Raw genomic sequence first — 18452 nt, 5'->3', positions numbered from 1 at the left:
GGGGAAAGACGGGGGAGGGAAGGGTGACTCAGGACATCAGAAATTACATTAAGTGGGAACCTCAAAATGTGTTACTACAGAGATCCGTTGAAATTTTGAATTTGGGTTTAGGCTGGAGAACCCGGATTCTTGCTTATTGCTATTATATATGCTGCCAAACAACTAACTCATACATACTGCTATGTCACAATCTGTAATACGATTTGGGTCCTGGAATGTATCTGGGATTGGCTCGGTTATAAAACGTTACAAAATTTTACAATCATTGCAGCGCCATCGCGTCCATATTGCTTTCATGCAGGAAACCAAGCTGGATGTGCTTGAACATCAGAAACTTCGTAGAATGTGTGTGTATCAGGTATACTCAGCACAAAATTCCTCTCGAGTGGCTGGAGTAGCGATCTTGGTAGGCAAGCAGCTTTCTTTTCAGCTGGAAAATATGATAGCAGATGATGAAGGTCGTTACCTTATAATAACAGGTCAAATTCACGGACAGGACTATACTCTTTGCAACCTGTACGCTCCTAATGTTTACAAGCATGCTTTTTACACCCGCTTGATTAACCTGCTGGCTACCCATGCTAAGGGTCATTTATTACTAGAGGGCGATTTTAATTGTGTATTGGATCCTAAACAAGATCGCTCAACTAAAAAGGCTGGACCGGGGGATGCTCCAACTAAGGGAGTTTCCTTGGTATGTCAAGCTTTAGATGTCCTTGATGCTTGGAGGACACTCCACCCTTTTGAATTAGGATATACTCATCTCTCCCGGGCTCATGGGACGGGATCCCGAATTGACTACCTATTGACTCGGACTACTGACTTTGCCAGAGTGCTAAAGGTTGAGTTGGGTCCCTTAGTGGTCTCAGACCATACACCAGTTCTTCTAGATTTTATGATTCAGGACCTGGATTCAGTTCCATGCCATTGGCGTTTCCCACGCCGCTTGTCTGGCGATGGGCCCTTTCGTACGTACCTTCTTCAGCAGTGGAATGACTATGTTGATCATAATGAGCAGCATAAGTCTAGCCCTTTGCTTTTTTGGGAAGCTGCGAAGGTGGTCCTCCGAGGCGCTTTGATTGCCTATACTGCTCGCGCTAAAAAGACCCAATTGCAGCAGATTCATGCACTGGAGGATCGCCTTTCGACAGCTAAATGTGATTATGAAAGGTCTCCTCCGCAAGCACATAAATCTTCTTTACATGCTATTATGCATGAATTGAATTCCCTATTGTATGACCGTGCGAGGAAATCAGCTTTTTATTTTAAAGCTAAATACTATCATCAAGGTAACACAGCGGGAAGACTTTTGGCAAATATGACCAAATCCTGGGGAAGCAGGACACACATATCGGCACTACGCACACCCAATGGCACAGTAGTTAATGAGAACCAAGCTATGGGAGACCTTTTCTGCCAATATTACCGTCAGCTTTATCAAGCTGAATCGGTGGACCCAGAAGATATAGCAGCTTATTTATCACGCTCGGGATTACCACGTCTGACTAATGCTCAATTAGATCAATTAAATTTGCCAATTCAGCCTCGGGAGCTTCAACTGGCCATAAAGAAGGCTAAGCCCTTGAAGGCCCCCGGGACCGGATGGGTACCCGGCTGAGTTTTATAAAATTCTTTCGGCTCAAGTGGTATTGCCTTTGGCAGAAATGCTTAATGATCTCATTGAATATCCAACCTCTCCTTTATACCGTAACTTGGCATATGTTACAGTCATACCCAAGGACAAGAAGGATCCCACCTTACCAGAATCTTATAGACCGATCTCTCTTCTTAATTTTGACATAAAGCTTTTGGCAAAGGTAATGGCTGCTCATCTTTCACATCTTTTACCTGGCCTAGTTCATGAAGACCAGGTTGGTTTTGTGAAAAACCATAGCTCTTCTTCCAATGTCCGGAAAATATTATCTTCTCTTGAGACGTGTCATTGGCAAGATATCCCATCTATTTTGATCAGCTTTGATGCTGAAAAAGCGTTTGATAGGGTGGGCTGGCCATTTATGTTTGCGGTCCTGGATTCCTTGGGTATAACTAGATATTTCCGATCAGCAGTTCACGCACTGTATCATGCACCGATGGCTTCAGTACTAATCAATGGAGTCTTGTCCACACCTTTCCCCATTCACAGGGGCACTCGCCAGGGCTGTCCCCTCTCTCCCCTTCTGTTTATTCTCACGCTAGAGCCCCTTTTAAACCATATTAGGGGTAATGAATTTATCAAAGGAATCTCTCCTCGCCCAGGTGCCCAAGCTCTCTATAAGTTGGTGGCTTTTGCGGATGATTTATTAGTCCATCTCAGCTCTCCACAGGTTTCGTGGGAGGCACTAATGAGGGAAATGAATATTTATGGATCATTAGCTGGTTTCAAATTAAATTTGGGAAAATCCCTGTACTTATTGACCCAGCCTGGCTCCCAAATGTGGTTGCCAGCTGATTTCCCAATACCACGGGTGACCCACCATCTTAAATACTTGGGCATTTTCATACCTAAACTCCCACATTTGAGTCAGGCTCTCAACTTTAAGGAGCTCCTTCAAAAAACTAACACCATGCTCGCTAAATGGTCTCTTCTACCTTTAACGCTAGTGGGTAGGATCGCCTTATATAAAATGCTCGTCTTCCCCAAATGGTTGTACGTGATGCAGTTACTTCCCATTATTTGGACAAAGCGGGAATTGAAGCTCATGGATACCCACTTGCGTAAATTTTTGTGGCAGGGTAAAAAACCTAGAATTGCTCTACAAACTCTTCGATTATCTAAGCGAACTGGGGGTTGGGGGCTCCCAGATTTCAAGGTCTATAATGTAGCCTGTCAGTTATGTCATGCTGCTGATTGGCTTATGACTACGTCCTACTATACTCCACTGATGATAGAACAAGTGCAAATCCAACCCCTAAAACTTGCTTATGTCCTCCACCAACCTTTGTGCAAGCTTCCTCATTATCTACGCACGAGTGTATTAATTAAGCCTACATATGTCACTTGGAAGTGGGCATGTAAACAATAGCAATTCCCCCGCAGAGTTACCCATTTTCTACCCCTTCTTGGTAATTTGGATTTCCCACCGGGCTTGCACAACCGGTTATTTGAGCATTGGTACAAGAGTGGTATTAAGGCAGTCTGGCAAATGGTAGACGATTCTAACATAGTTTATTCTTTTGCTAGGGTGCAAGACCTATATGGCATATCGAATCGGCACTTCTATGCATACCTGCAGGTCTGACACTACATTGGAACTTTACAGTTGCCAGACCCTCATCAAACTGCCTGGGAGTTTCTGTCATATTTTTTGGACATGACCGACCCTACTCGTCATAGACTCTCTTTTTGGTATAACTTATTAGATCGGTCCAGGGATCTCCCTAATTGGGATAAAGTGGTAGCAGGTTGGAATAGGGAATTGGGACTATCTTTAACCACACCCTATTATTGACAATGTTTTTCCAGAGCACAATCTTTATCGGTACCTAACCCCTTACTGGAATTGCAATTTAAATTTCTGCATAGATTTTATATGGCGTCAGCGCAGGCGAGTAAGATGGGGAGAGTTGGTACTGGCTGCTGTCTTAAGTGTGGGGCCTCCCATAGCACTCATGGTCACCAATTTTGGTCTTGCCCCACTCTTAAATCATTTTGGGGGAGGTGCACGGCTACCTCCAGCGAATGTGTGCCATTCAATTTGCCTTTCATGTTCATGTTTTTCTTTGGGATGACTATCGAGGTATATTCTTTGAAAAACCAACTACAAAGTAGTGGTTCCGACTGGTGATTTTATTAGCCAAGAAGAGTATTTTACAGAAGTGGGTAACAGCTGAACTCCCAACCATGACCCAATTACATAACCTTATTCATCAGACTTGCTTGTTAGACAAATGTATAACGAAAGTGGAATGGTTTCGCTCCAAAAGGCTCTTTGTAGCTAGATGGGGAAAATATCTGTTTTCACTATCTCCCTTGGCACGGAGCTTAATTCTTAATGATTTGTCCTTAAGCTGAAATTTGAAAATGTATACACATTTTGACGTCCGAATATCTGTACTCCCTAATTTTCTTTTCCTATAAAGTTTGATGTCTTGGGGGAGGGAGGGGGGAGGGTATTGGGAAATGGGACTGCTTTGTTCCTAACTTGCTAATAAGATATCTTTTCTGGCTTGAAGGAACCCGGCTGGAAAGATGTATATGTGATAAAAGAATTGTTATTATTACATGGAACAATTGTTAAAAAGTTCTGACACCTGGACTTGTTACCTTTCACTGTTGTCAAAAAAAAAAAAACAACCCAAAAAAACCCCAACCTAATTAATTCACATCATAAGGTTATCAGATTAAATTATTTTAATCAAATATAGATATCCACATGAGATATTCCTGCAATACCATTCCCTCTCTCCTTTCATATGGGCAGGGCCAGTGTTACCTGTTTTACTGACAAGTAAAAACCATTACTGCGCTGCACTCCCTCCGTGGATTCTCAGGCTTCTCTCCCCCCCTCCCTCCAACAATAGTTTTGTGAGAGTCTGATACGATATGGTGGAGTTAGAGCAAAGCTGCCAGCATTGAGCAAGCAGTATATTTTGGGGGAGGTATTATTTGGTGGAAAATTGAAGCAATCTAACCACAAAATATATCTCAAAGCATATTCTTTACATTTTATTACCATAAAATATTTCAAATCCATACAAAAGCTTCAAGGCTTTCAGATATGACCCACAATCAAAATAATTAATTAAGCAGCAGAAAAAGTAAAAGAATATCCTTTATTTCCATGGAAAAAATGAAAAATCCGCAAACTTTAATACTGCTGTAATAGTGATTCCTTTTAAACGTGTTTAACACAAAATTTAAAAACTCTCAATGGACAACAGAGAGAGAGAGACTGAGACTGCATCTGATAGATCTAAACCCACCTCTCAGTCCCAGTTTTTGAATGTTCTGATTCTCATCATTCCAGAATGGTGACCAGGACAGAAGAAAGGCCGGAGTTTTCCACTGAAGGTTTCAGTGAAGGTGAAAAGATGAGATTTCCCATCAGCATTGAAAACTGAAACTTTTCCTGCCTCATAGTCCAGGAAAATCCCCATTGCCTGGTAGTTATCGCTGAGGGAGAGTGGGGTCACAGGGGAGGTGAGGGCACAGAATTCTTGCTTTCCTGAATACATCACTGCCCAATACCCTTCTTCAGGTGACAGCGAGAACTTCCCCTTCCTGGTGACAGAGTCTTTACACACTCCAAAGCACCAGGCAGTATCATTTCTCTCTTGCACCTCCCAGTAATGTCTCCCTGAGGTGAAGCTCTCACACCCCAACACATAGAGATAATTATCAAATCTCTGGGGACTGTGGAGCACATCTTGTCTTTGGCCTCCCCTTCTGACACTTTTTCGATCCTCTGACAGGATAAGCAATGGATGAGCAGTTTCTGGATCCAGAGTCAAATCCACTGCAGAGAGGAGACACATTAAAGACATACATGAGCAGACATTTGTCACTGGCTACTCATATATCCATTTCTACTCCCCCCCCCTCCCCCCGCAGTGTATGATTTCGAAATACACACACTCTTCTCTGTCACAACAGAGAAATATCCTGTCCCTATTTTCTCCTTACCAAACAGATCACTCTCTAATCCTGCAGTTTATGATCAGAGGAAATACACACTCTATCAGAGCAGAGTAATATTCTGTCCCTGTTTTCTATCTTACCAGAGAGATCACTCTCTGATACTGCAGTGTATGATTAGGACATACACACACAGCAAAGAAAATGATCCCTAACACTGGCTGCAGAGATCTGTATTGTGAGACTGAAATGAAAATAATTAATGGAAGAATCAGCAGGTTACATTTGTAGATTTTATTATTTTGTACACTTAGTTTTATATCAGATTCAGTTACCTGCATATTTGCCATATTCCATCCACCACCCTGAATTAAAACAAAGAGAAATAGGGATCAGATGTCAGAGAAAATAAATAAATACAATACTACTGTGCAAAACAGGGGGTTTGTGTGCACTGCAATTTCTTGTTTTTTTTTCCTCTTTATAAAGATATGAAACATACAGAATACCATACAACACATATGACACCCAAAATAATATTAGCCATCACTACAAAATCCCATACAAAAGAATAATTGCTGAAACCAATCTATTGCATATTCCAATGTCATGCATCTCAAGTTTTTAACCTCAAACCACAGAAATTAATGCTGAGGCATTACAAACAAACACAAGATACTCATTCATCCATCCACTCATATACCACGAAAACTAGGAGCCCATTTAATCAAATCATTGGGTAGAAATCCTAAAATCTTCAAATGATCTTTCACCGAGGAAGGTAGATACTTATAAAAGGTTGCCTGTGCTTACTTATAGTCTTGTGCAAGGGTAATTACATAAAAAGAACATCCAATCTATCCAGATACATCCAATCAGCATGACTTGAAGCCATGCCAAACTAGGTGCATCAAAGTGGATCCACGATTTTAAAATACAAGAATAAGCCATCAATATGGTGTTCTGGGAGTAGTCTATGTGTACTCTGTCAATCAAAAATGATGTCAGCCAATCAGTGTCCACTTCCGGTCTAAGCCACGCCCACACCCCACCCACTCCCATAGAAATGAATGGGGTGTAGCCCCACCCCTCCCATCTCCACCCCGCCTCTAGCTCTTCCCCAGGTCCCGCCCATACTCCTCCCCCAATAGAAGTGAATGGAGTGGCCCTGCCCACGCCCCATCCCCAAACCAACCCCCCCTATGATGTCACTGGTGGCCCCTCCCATACCTGCCTCTAGCCAAACCCCCTATGATGTCACAGGTATGACATCACCGGAAGTCCACTCCCTCACCACACCCTCCAAATACATGCCCCCTAGAACACCATCAGAAAGGGCCCTGTCACTTTTTAATGATGACAGAATTAATGGACTCTGGCTGTTTTTTATGATTTCACTGGAAGTACAATACAAAACCCAACCCACCCCCCAAAAATGTGTCCCCTAGAACATCAGCAGAAATATTCCTGTCGCTTTGTAATGATGACAGAGCCAGAAGTATGCTTTTTTTTTTTTCTAGCCCCATCTGTTTTAAAAGTTACTAGCTATGAGGTAGCAGGAAGCTGTGTCTCATTCTGTACAAAGAGACAGTGAGAATCTCTACCCCTTCCCTACTCCCCTCACTGAAGATACGCATGCTCCAACCGCCCCTATCCTGGCAGAGTGAAATCTGAGCAGAGGATAATTAACAGCAGGGTATTGGGTGCAGGGCTGGTGCAAGGGTATTGGGCACCCTAAGCGACCCTTGTGCTGCTACCCTGCATCCCCGGTCACAACCCATCCCTGGTTGCGTCCCCCCCCTATCTCTTTCGGTACCGACTGTGTGCTTCTCAGGGTGCCGAGCCGTAGGGGGTGCCGAAGAGCAGCCACATGGGCCTATCTTGCTCACGGCAAAGAGAAACAGAAACATTTGGTGCCGAAACAGGTACGGGGGGCACGACACAGTCTCTATTTCTGTTTGCCACAATTTATTTTTATTTATTTATTATTTTGTTATACCGACTTTCTTGACAGAAATCAAATCAAACCGGTTTACAATTAACAATGTGTGATAGGAAGAGAGAATTCAAACACAGTGAACAAGAGCAAGGTTGTGAGAAAGAAAGTTACAATAAAACAGGGAGAATAAAACTGGGATCTGGAAAGGGGAGATAGCTGAACAGTAGAGTATTTACAGTGAACAGTGAAGCAAAATTGAGTCAATATAATGCAAATGTATAACAGAAGACAATAATAATATGGTGATGGATATGCGTGGGAAGTTTGCGGAAGCGGGATAGGCCCCGCTTGCAGCACCAAGTGGCTGCTCTTCAGCACCTCCTAGGGCTCGGCGCCCTAGGCGACCGCCAAAGTTCGCCTAATGAACGCGCCAGCTCTGGTTGGGTGTCAATTGCTCCTACCATGTGACAGGGGCTGGCCAATGGCACGGATACCCTGTCACATGCTAAGGGCAAAGGGCCATTGGCGCCATTTTGTTTACTGGCAGCCGATGGCCCGAGAGCAGGAGATCGCTCCCGGGACCCCTGCTGGACCACCAGGTACTTTAAAAAATTTGGGGGGGGGGGGGTGGGGAGGGTGGGGGATGCGAAAGAATTAAATTTAAAGGGTCAGGATGTTTTGGGGGGGTTTTCGGCACAACACAGCCAATTAAAACATGTACGAACTGCAGGAACAAAGATTTCCCGTGGTTTTTACCCGAGCTCGATCTCGGAAACGAGTCCGGTACCGATTTACATCCCTACAAGATATATTCTAAAACACTATGGGGGTAATTTTCAAAGGAGTTACGCGCATAAATGTAACTACTATTGTAGCAATTTTCAAAAGCCATTTACTCACGTAAAGTGCACTTATGCAAATAAATCCTATGGACGATTCAATGGCATATATTGTAGCAATTTTCAAAAGCCCACTTACTCGAGTAAAGTGCATTTACATGCGTAAAACCCAGATTTACGCATGTAAATGCTTTTTAAAATCCGCCCCTATGGCTTTTGTACATCAGGGGTATGAAGAATGCTTGAAATCAGAATTGGATCTGTTTCAACTGGCCCCACACAAACCAACAAAGAAAAAAGTATTTATGTGGAGATTCTGCCATTATCTGCCTTGTCAGAAACAGCCCCTTTAGATTTTTATATAGCCGGACATGGCGAGGATAACCTGGATTTGAACAATACGTTGCTGTACCTGACCTGTAAAATTGTGAAAGAAATTGGGGCCAATCTTGATGTAGGGGCCAAAGTAGCTCTCATGAACTATCCAATAGCCTCTATTTTTAGCCAGCTGGCTGTCACTCTCGGAGACAGACTCATAAGTCAGAGCAACAACTGTTACCCTTACAGAGCCCTCATAGAACTGCCTCTCAATCTCTCAATTATGGTGAGGACCCTCTCAAAACACAGTTTACAAGCGGTCTGTTTTATAAAGACACAGCTGGAAACCACAAAGTGAGAGACTCAGGGCCCCGTAATACCGATTTTACCGAAAGAGCTTTTTTTTTACAGCAGTTAGCCATAAAGTAGAGCTTCTGGGACATTTACATAGCAATCTATTTTTTCAAGAAAAGCTGCTCATAAAGGGGCGGATTTTCAGAGCCCTGCTCGCCTAAATCCGCCCAAATCCGGGCGGATTTAGGCGAGCAGAGCCCTGCGCGCCGGTGAGCCTATTTTACATAGGCCTACCGGTGCACGCAGAGCCCCGGGACTCGCGTAAGTCCCGGGGTTTTCGGAGGGGGGCGTGTCGGGGGCGGGGCCGAGCGTCGCGCCGTTTTCGGGGCGTGTCGGCAGCGTTTTGGGGGCGGGCCTAGGGGCGTGGTTACGGCCCGGGGCGGTCCGGGGGCGTGGCCGCGCCCTCCGTACCCGCCCCCAGGTCGCGTCCCGGCGCACTAGCGGCCCGCTGGCGCGCGGGGATTTACGCCTCCCTCCGGGAGGCGTAAATCCCCCGACAAAGGTAAGGATGGGGTTTAGACAGGGCCGGGCAGGTGGGTTAGGTAGGGGAAGGGAGGGGAAGGTGAGGGGAGGGCAAAAGAAAGTTCCCTCCGAGGCCGCTCCGATTCGGAGCGGCCTCAGAGGGAACGGAGGTAGGCTGCGCGGCTCAGCGCGCGCCGGCTATACAGAATCCATAGCCTTGCGCGCGCCGATCCCGGATTTTAGCGGATACGCGCGGCTCCGCGCATATCTACTAAAATCCAGCGTACTTTTGCTTGCGCCTGATGTGCCAGCAAAAGTAGGCCAAATCGCGCGGTTTGAAAATCTACCCCAAATGGCTTAGATGTGAAAATTAAACTAACGCGGATCAAAGATACGTTCTGCTTAATGAGCGGAGATGCTGATGAGAACTACAAACTCCTTATTTTATCTGCAGCCCTCTTTGTAAGGAGAGTGAAAGTGTCCCTGGGAGTGCTCTTGGGGCATGCAGAAGCTCTGCTGAGAGCTAATGCCAAGTACGCTGTGGACCGTGTAGGTCTGAAAGTCTTTAGCATACCTGCTGGCGCCTATGTGACTAACCAGGAAAACCTCTTTTTGGGGCAGCTACCCAAAATTATCATATTGGGCTTTGTGGATAATGATGCTTTCAGTGGTAATTACTCTAAAAACCCCTTCGATTTTAAACATTATGATATTAACTTTGCTGCAGTGTATGTGGATGGTGAGCAAGTCCCTGGGAAACCTCTCCAACCGGATTTCGATAATGGCTGTTGTGTCAGAGAATACATGCAGCTGGTTCAAGCAATGGGTAAACATTTGAAAGACAGTGCTCTATTGATTGATCGTCATGAATTTTACCTTACTGGCCTTTGACCTATCACCCGACCAAGAGTGCACGGACCACTACTCTTTGATTAAAACTGGTAATCTGCCGGCTGAAATCCGTTTTGCCAAAGCTTTGCCACACATGGTAAATAATTTGATTGTGTATGGTGTCTTTGACAACGTGATAGAAATTAACCACAGAAGGAACGTTGTTGATTATGTATCTCACTCAGTATATGATACTATCCACTTTCGAAAACCCTGCTCCAAAGATAACCTCGCTGCCGCATTTACCAATGACCCAATGACCTACATAAACTAGATCTGTCTGACACCAATACAGCTATTACATCATGGAACATCGCCAACAAAATTTGTCCCTTAATCTAAAAAAAATTAACACCTCTAAAAAACCCTGGTACACCCCCGAATTAAAAATTATGAAACGTACACTCAGGAAACTAGAAAAAAAATCTGACATAGAGACCCCTCACCCACTCAGCTAGCCAAATACAAATCCTCCTTACATAACTATTGTGAGCAAATCCTCAAAACCAAAAGAGATTTCCATGCAAAAAGAATCCACGATTTACAATTCAATTCCAACGCCGTATTTACTTATGTCTCTGAGCTGACCAAAATTAACACCCTGCCCATGCCTGAAGAAGATGCTAAAGTTAATAGTGATAACTTAGCTAAATTCTTTCATGACAAAATAGCAAAGATCATGACATGCTTTTCCACTTCCTACATCCCCACCAAAACCATCCTACACAACCCCAATGCATCACTCAATACTTTCGAGACCACTGCCACCTCCGAAATCGAATCTATTCTAAAGAAAATCAAACCTGCCACACACCCAACCGATACCATTCCCACTAAACGTCTCCTGCCCATCCCCAATGTAATAGCACCTCCCATTGCCAACATTATCAACCGCTCTTTAACACTCGGTGAAGTCCCCACCATCCTCAAACAAGCCATCATTAAACCTATCCTTAAAAAACCCAACTCTGACCCTGCTAATCTGGCTAATTACCGCCCCATCTCCAACCTTCCCTTTCTGGCAAAAATCCTGGAAAAAGTAGTAAACATGCAACTCACCGATTTCCTAGAGAAGTATAATATTCTCTCCCCCTCTCAATTTGGCTTCCGTGGGCATTTCAGCACTGAAACCCTACTGCTCGCGCTCACAGACTCCCTCCTCACAGGATTAGACAAAGGCCGCTCCTATATACTAGCAATACTCGATATATCTGCGGCTTTCGACACCATAAGCCACAATATCCTAATCAATCGCCTTAAGGAAATTGGCATATCAGACACCCCTCTCTGCTGGTTCAAATCTTACCTCAAAAACAGACAATTTAAAGCCCACAACCTATCCCATGGGATCCCACAAGGTTCCGCCCTTTCCGCAACCCTTTTTAACATATACATACTACCTCTATGTCAACTGCTCTCAGAGCTCGGCCTCATGTATTTCATATACGCGGATGATGTTCAAGTCATCTTTCCTATCACTGACTCCTTACACAATGCCCTCAAAAGCTGGGATACTGCCCTCACAGCCATTAGCACACTCCTCACAAGCATTAACCTTGCCATTAAAACTGATAAAACAGAAATCATGATTATCTCTCCCCCACATAACCACAATATTGGTACACCTCCCACAGTCCTTTCCCCCACAATAACCCAAGCACAACATGTATAAAACCTCGGAGTCACCATTGACAATCAGTTAAATCTTAAGAAACATATTAACAATACGATAAAAGACTGTTACTTCAAATTATACACGCTAAAGAAACTAAAACCCCTCCTCCATCACTGCGTTCTTCAATCCCTAATCTTATCAAAAGTTGACTACTGCAATTCCCTCCTCCTTGGCCTTCCCAAATCTACCATCCTCCCTCTGCAAATGCTCCAAAACGCAGCCGCACGCATACTCACCAATACTCGCAGATCCGAACATATTACACCTATTCTCAAAGAATTACACTGGCTCCCCATTGCTGAATGGATAAGATACAAAACATTATCTATAATACACAAAACCCTTCATAATGAAAACATGCACTGGCTCAATAATTCTTTGTATTTCCACAAACCCAATAGATCTCCTAGATCTCAGCATGCTGCTACCTTACACATGCCGTCTCACAAAACCACAAACCTTGCTGCAACTAAAGAACGTGCCATGTCCATAGCAGGGCCAACAACCTGGAACGCTATGCCCTCCGACCTACATCAGGAATTATGCCCAAAAAAATTCAAACAAAAACTTAAAACATGGCTCTTCATGCAAGCCTTCCCCTGAATATCCACCACATGCATAAAGTAATAGTAGCCAATCTATCTTTTTTCTCTCGTTTTAACTGACTACTGCATTTCACACAAGCATCCCACACTTGTAATTTATCACTTCAATGGTTGTTATGTTCTAGATTACCTGTTTTCTCCTATTATTTATTAATTACTTTGTTCAGAAATTACTTTATTTATTAATTACGTTGATCTATAGCTTCATATGTAAATCTCTAATATTTTGTTCTCCAGTTATTTTTTAATTACTTTGTTTATTAATTACTTTGATCTATAGTTTCATATGTAAAGCTCCATTGCTATTTGTCATGTTAAATGGAAACCGATATGATGTTACTAACGAATGTCAGTATAGAAAAACCCTTAAATAAAATAAATAAAAAATAAATGATGAATACCGTACAGATCTTCCGTATTTTAAAGAAGGATCCGTATGTTACAAAATCTTTTGTAGACATCCTGCCCAGTGACTGGCTGTCTGATGTACAAATGGAAAGGAAACCTGCAAGCTTGGTGGTAAATACCCACCCCCACGACCTTCCTGGAGAACATTAGTTAGCAATTTATGTCACTGAAAATGGCACAGGAGAATTTTTTGATTCCTATGGGCAACAACCTGATAGCTTGTTCTTCCCTAACAGTATTATGAACTTTTTCAATATACATTGTGAGGGTGTTTTATGCAAACAATTGCAACACCCGTCATCTACAACCTGTGGTAACCATTGTGGGTTTTTCCTACATCAGCGCTGTAAAGGGCTGTCTTTTGAAAATATTTTAAAATTGTATTCTGAAGAACCACTGCAAAATGACAAAATGGTTTTACAATTTGTAAAAAAACAACAGAGAACATATTGTATGTCTAGATCTTTTCGCTGTCTGTTTCATGACCCCCAGATGTGTGTACCATATCAAGAATGTTGTTCTAATCCTAAATAAAAACAAACTCTCTCTCTTGAGGGGTTTTTTATGTCCATAGTCTAATTTTAAAAAGTCTTTTTTATTGAAAAGATATAATTACACATTCAACCATTTGTATGTGTCAAGTACTTTATGCCTTTTACGGGGAAGGGAGTCTTTGCACTTTACAGTCTTTTTGGACATTTCAACAGTTGTCGCAGAAGGATTTTCCTTGAGTTGTACCAACAGATCCCTGTGGCTGGATTACCCATTGTTATGAATCAGAATGTGGACCCCTGTTCCGAGGTAGAATCAGTGCTACCTAAAAGGGAAATAATCCCCTTAGGTCTCTACTGTCGAAGGGCGAGGCCAAAGGCTGTAGCTGTTTCACGAAGACTTCACCCTGGAAGCTCTTGATCCCCCCAGGAGAAGCCCATAGGGACCCGGCCACTGGGACTTAGGAGACTTCTCTGAAGACTGAAGAAAGGTCTGGATGCAGGCGCATCCTGCGGGTCGTGTGTTCCAGTCGGCTGGCGCCTCCAGCAGGTCGTAGCAGTCTTGAGGAAGGAGTCACGGAGTAGTCCAGGGCCAGTCCACGGTTTGGTACACAAGAAGGGTCGAAATCCAGTCCAAGGTCAAAACAGGAGAAGGGTCCGAAGCCAGTCCAGGAGCAATGAGGAGAAGGGTCGCAAGCCATAACAGGATCATAAGAACATAAGAAATTGCCATGCTGGGTCAGACCAAGGGTCCATCAAGCCCAGTATCCTGTTTCCAACAGAGGCCAAAACCAGGCCACAAGAACCTGGCAATTACCCAAACTCTAAGAAGAACCCATGCTACTGATGCAATTAATAGCAGTGGCTATTCCCTAGCGGGCGGATTTTAAAAGCCCTGCTCGCGTAAATCCGCCCGGATTTATGCGAGCAGGGCCTTGCGCGCCGGCGTGCCTATTTTCCATAGGCCGCCGACGCGCATAGGTCCCGGGGTTTTTCGAAGGGGACGTGTCGGGGGCGGGACCGGATGACGTGGCATTTCGGGGCGGGGTGTTTCGGGGGCGGGACCCGGGCGTGGCACCAGCCCAGGGGCGTGGTCCAGGCCTCCGGACAAGCCCCCGGGTCAGAAGACGGCGTGCCAACAGTCCGCTGGCGTGCGTAGATTTACGTCTGCTTCTCGCAGGCGTAAATCTAGGAACAAAGGTAAGGGGGGTTTAGATAGGGCCGGGGGGTGGGTTAGGTAGGGGAAGGGAGGGGAAGGGGAGGGGAGGGCGAAAGGAAGTTCCCTACGAGGCCCCTCCGATTTCGGAGCGGCCTTGGAGGGAACAGAGGCAGGCTGTGCGGCTCGGCGCGCGCAGGCTGCCCAAAATCGGCAGCCTTGCGCGCGCCGATCCAGGATTTTAGAGGATACGCACGGCTATGCGCGTATCTTATAAAATCCAGCTTACTTTTGTTTGCATCTGCTGTGCAAACAAAAGTACGCGATCGCGCTTTTTTTAAAATCTACCCCTCAGTTTAATTGATTAATAGCCATTAATGGACTTCTCCTCCAAGAACTTATCCAAACCTTTTTTGAACCCAGCTACACTAAATGCACTAACCACCTCCTCTGGCAACAAATTCCAGAGCTTTATTGTGCGTTGAGTGAAAAAGAATTTTCTCCGATTAGTCTTAAATGTGTTACTTGCTAACTTCATGGAATGCCCCCTAGTCCTTCTATTATTCGAAAGTGTAAATAACCGAGTCACATCTACTCGTTCAAGACCTCTCATGATCTTAAAGACCTCTATCATATCCCCCCTCAGCCATCTCTTCTCCAAGCTGAACAGCCCTAACCTCTTCAGCCTTTCCTCATAGGGGAGCTGTTCCATCCCCTTTATCATTTTGGTTGCCCTTCTCTGTACCTTCTCCATCGCAACTATATCTTTTTTGAGATGTGGCGACCAGAATTGTACACAGTATTCAAGGTGTGGTCTCACCATGGAGCGATACAGAGGCATTATGACATTTTCTGTTCTATTAACCATTCCCTTCCTAATAATTCCTAAAATTCTATTTGCTTTTTTGACTGCTGCAGCACACTGAGCTGACGATTTTAAAGTATTTTCCACTATGATGCCTAGATCTTTTTCCTGGGTGATAGCTCCTAATATGGAACCTAACATCGTGTAACTACAGCAAAGGTTATTTTTCCCTATATGCAACACCTTGCACTTGTCCACATTGAATTTTATCTGCCATTTGGATGCCCAATCTTCCAGTCTTGCAAGGTCCTCCTGTAATGTATCACAGTCTGTAATGTATCACAGTCAAGCCAAGGAAACACGCACGCTGGTCCAGAGGTCAGAAGCCAAGAGTCAATCCACGGAGCAGGGAAGCAGAGCGAGACAAAGAACCAGGAACCAGAAGCTCAGGAACAAACTCAGCCAGGAACATTGATACCAAGGCAAGGTCTGAGGATCAGACCTTGCCTTAAGTACTGAAAGTCAGGGGAGGAGTCTCCAGCGGAGCCATGACTATTTCCTGTCATGGCTCTTTTAAGAATTCAATTCAGCCGCGCGCGCGGCTCTAGAGAGGCAGAGGGGGAGGAGCCGACCCGGCCGAGGAACCATGCGGCCGAGCCTGACCGCGGAGCAGCCTGCAGGAAAAACTGAAGAGGGCTGCCTGCACCGCAGGAACCCTTGATGAAGCCCGAAGCTTCAGGTGAGTTTATCTTCGTTGCTGCCGCCGGCTGGACCCAGATTGCGGCCCGCCACGGCCGGCGGCCATGACACCCGATCCTGGTCACGGCTTGCCGTGGCCGGCGGTGCTAACACCCATGACTTTGGAAAGCGTGTTTAGTTCTGCCAGAGTTTGCATGAACTCTCCCCAGCCTTTGGGTATCCTCCGCTGTGAAAGAGCATGGGCCTGTGTAGCTCCATGAACCAGGTCTAATAGGTTAGAGCCACTTACAGGCTTTCCCTTGTATACAAAAGTACCATTACTCTCCCAGGATACAATGTCCTTATTCTTTGAAGTTAATTGAGCAGCACTTCTGCATTTTTTCTATAGCGCATGCTGATACTATTTAATACTTCCTGCAGGATGTGGTGTAGAGGGTTATTGTGCTCTAGAAATGCAGAGGTTGCTGTATTATCCTGCAGGGGTAGATACAGATTTATTATTTCTTTTTCCATTTCTCCATGTCTGTTAAGCACCAGATAGTGCTGTATCACTTCTGAATAATGTTTGGCTTTCTCATATTCAGGCATACCAGAACTTTGAAGTATGCCTTTCATTTCTTCATCGAGTCTTTGAGCTGCGGTGGTTCTAATATTTTCCTCAAGAACTGAAGGACTTCTCAAATAATCAAGTTGTTGATTAGGCATTAAATACATTTTTTTCTGTGTACTGCATTAGTGCTTAGCTCAAAAGACCTGTGATGAGTGGTAATGCAAAACCTAGCAGAGGCCCAATAAACCACCCCGACTGCTTCACCAGCTACTTTTTTTTAAGTGTTATTCTTTTATCACCCAGAATCCTTATAGCTTGACATTTCCTTTTTAAGATGTTTATCTGCTGTTGTGATAAAGGAATATTACCTTTCAGAGTGTTTAGTGAGATCTCCGCTATGGCCCCCACTAAATCATTAGAGGCGGCATTTAGGATAGCTTTTCTCTGCTGCAGAGAGGCTTGAACTAAAAGTTTTAAAAGGGCTAGGTTCCGCTTTCAGCGAGCAGACATGGTCTCTGGGACACACAAAACAAATATGTGGGGGGGAGGATATATATTCACTTCTTTTTATGGAGGGGCTGTGTTTTTTTCACAATATACCATGGTCCAGTCTGGTGGAAAGATGTTTGTCCTCAGTCTGTAACACTCAGGGGTTGTAGCATTTAAATCCACGATGAGATATCCATATGGCTTTCTGGTGGCATCCTCAAAGGCTTCTAAAAAGAAGCGTGACTTACCAGGGTACATCTATCTGTCTAAAACAGCGATTTGCAACTTGTCTCTAGGATTCTTAAAGAGTACCATATATTTGGTATTTAAAGCTATAGTTCTGCTTGTTTTGCCTTCACAGAAAACATTTTGTACAATATATATAATACTCAGATTTCTGTGATGCATGTATTGTGTGAAGGCTTTCTCGATTTCATCACTTTTACAAGCAGATGCCATCAAATCATCTACAATAATCATATTTATTATATTGGTTGGAAACAATTGATCATCATTAAAAGTATCAGGCAAAGAATCCATAAAGGTAATAAAAGAATATTTATACAACATTTCTTTATACAAAGGTTGCCAGCAACTATAATACCATACAATATTATTAGGCATGTCAGTCAACATACTCCCCGCATGATCTAATAGTTTTTTTTAACAAAGAAGCTTTTGCCACTATTTGATGGTCCAGCTAAAATACATGAAAAGGGGTGACTCCAGTGCACATCCACAATATCAATATCCATAGAGCAGCGTGTTAAATCCCTCCTTTATCACCTTTTTATCGTATACAACTCTTTGGGTTTTCTTAAGTAGGCCAGTCTCTATCGACTAGGTCTTTTTGTTTTTTATGATCCCAGATTGTTGTACCTGTATCTTTTTAGGACTTGTCCACAGCCTCAGTTTTATAGTCAAAGTCGAGATCTTTCAAATTAGTGAAATTGATCTTTTTACAATTTTCTACATTTAGATGATCCCTTTCACTTTCATACAGGTCTTTCCGCTGGACAGTTTGTAGCCGTATGTTTTGGGCCCAGCCGATACAAACTCTGTGATATGCTCATCTGTGGGTATCTCACTCATCAACTGACCTAAATAATCTCCCAAAGTGAGGTCAATGGCACCCTCACGACTCACAAATATCACAGAGTCTGTATCATGGTACAGACAACATTCTTGCAAACTGT

At 44.0% G+C, this 18452-nt stretch overlaps 1 protein-coding gene across 3 annotated transcripts in view; it reads right to left on the bottom strand.

Annotated features, from left to right (window-relative positions):
* Positions 1-294: 294 nt before the first annotated feature.
* LOC115093650 (E3 ubiquitin-protein ligase TRIM39-like) overlaps positions 295-18452 on the bottom strand; it is a 142743-nt gene continuing 124585 nt past the window's right edge. For 2 of the 3 annotated variants that reach the window (XM_029605703.1, XM_029605705.1), the window contains 2 exons: positions 5911-5940; positions 4755-5456 (listed from right to left, as the gene is read on the bottom strand). In XM_029605703.1, coding sequence (XP_029461563.1) covers positions 4927-5456; positions 5911-5940 — 560 coding nt within the window. In that variant the 3' untranslated portion in view covers positions 4755-4926. Of the gene's footprint in view, positions 431-4754; positions 5457-5910; positions 5941-18452 lie in introns of those variants that run through there. The other variant, XM_029605704.1, reaches the window with a different exon arrangement.

Source organism: Rhinatrema bivittatum, chromosome 6, assembly GCF_901001135.1.
Source record: "Rhinatrema bivittatum chromosome 6, aRhiBiv1.1, whole genome shotgun sequence".
NCBI classification, from domain to species: domain Eukaryota; kingdom Metazoa; phylum Chordata; class Amphibia; order Gymnophiona; family Rhinatrematidae; genus Rhinatrema; species Rhinatrema bivittatum.
This window is presented reverse-complemented; position numbering and strand designations above follow the sequence as displayed.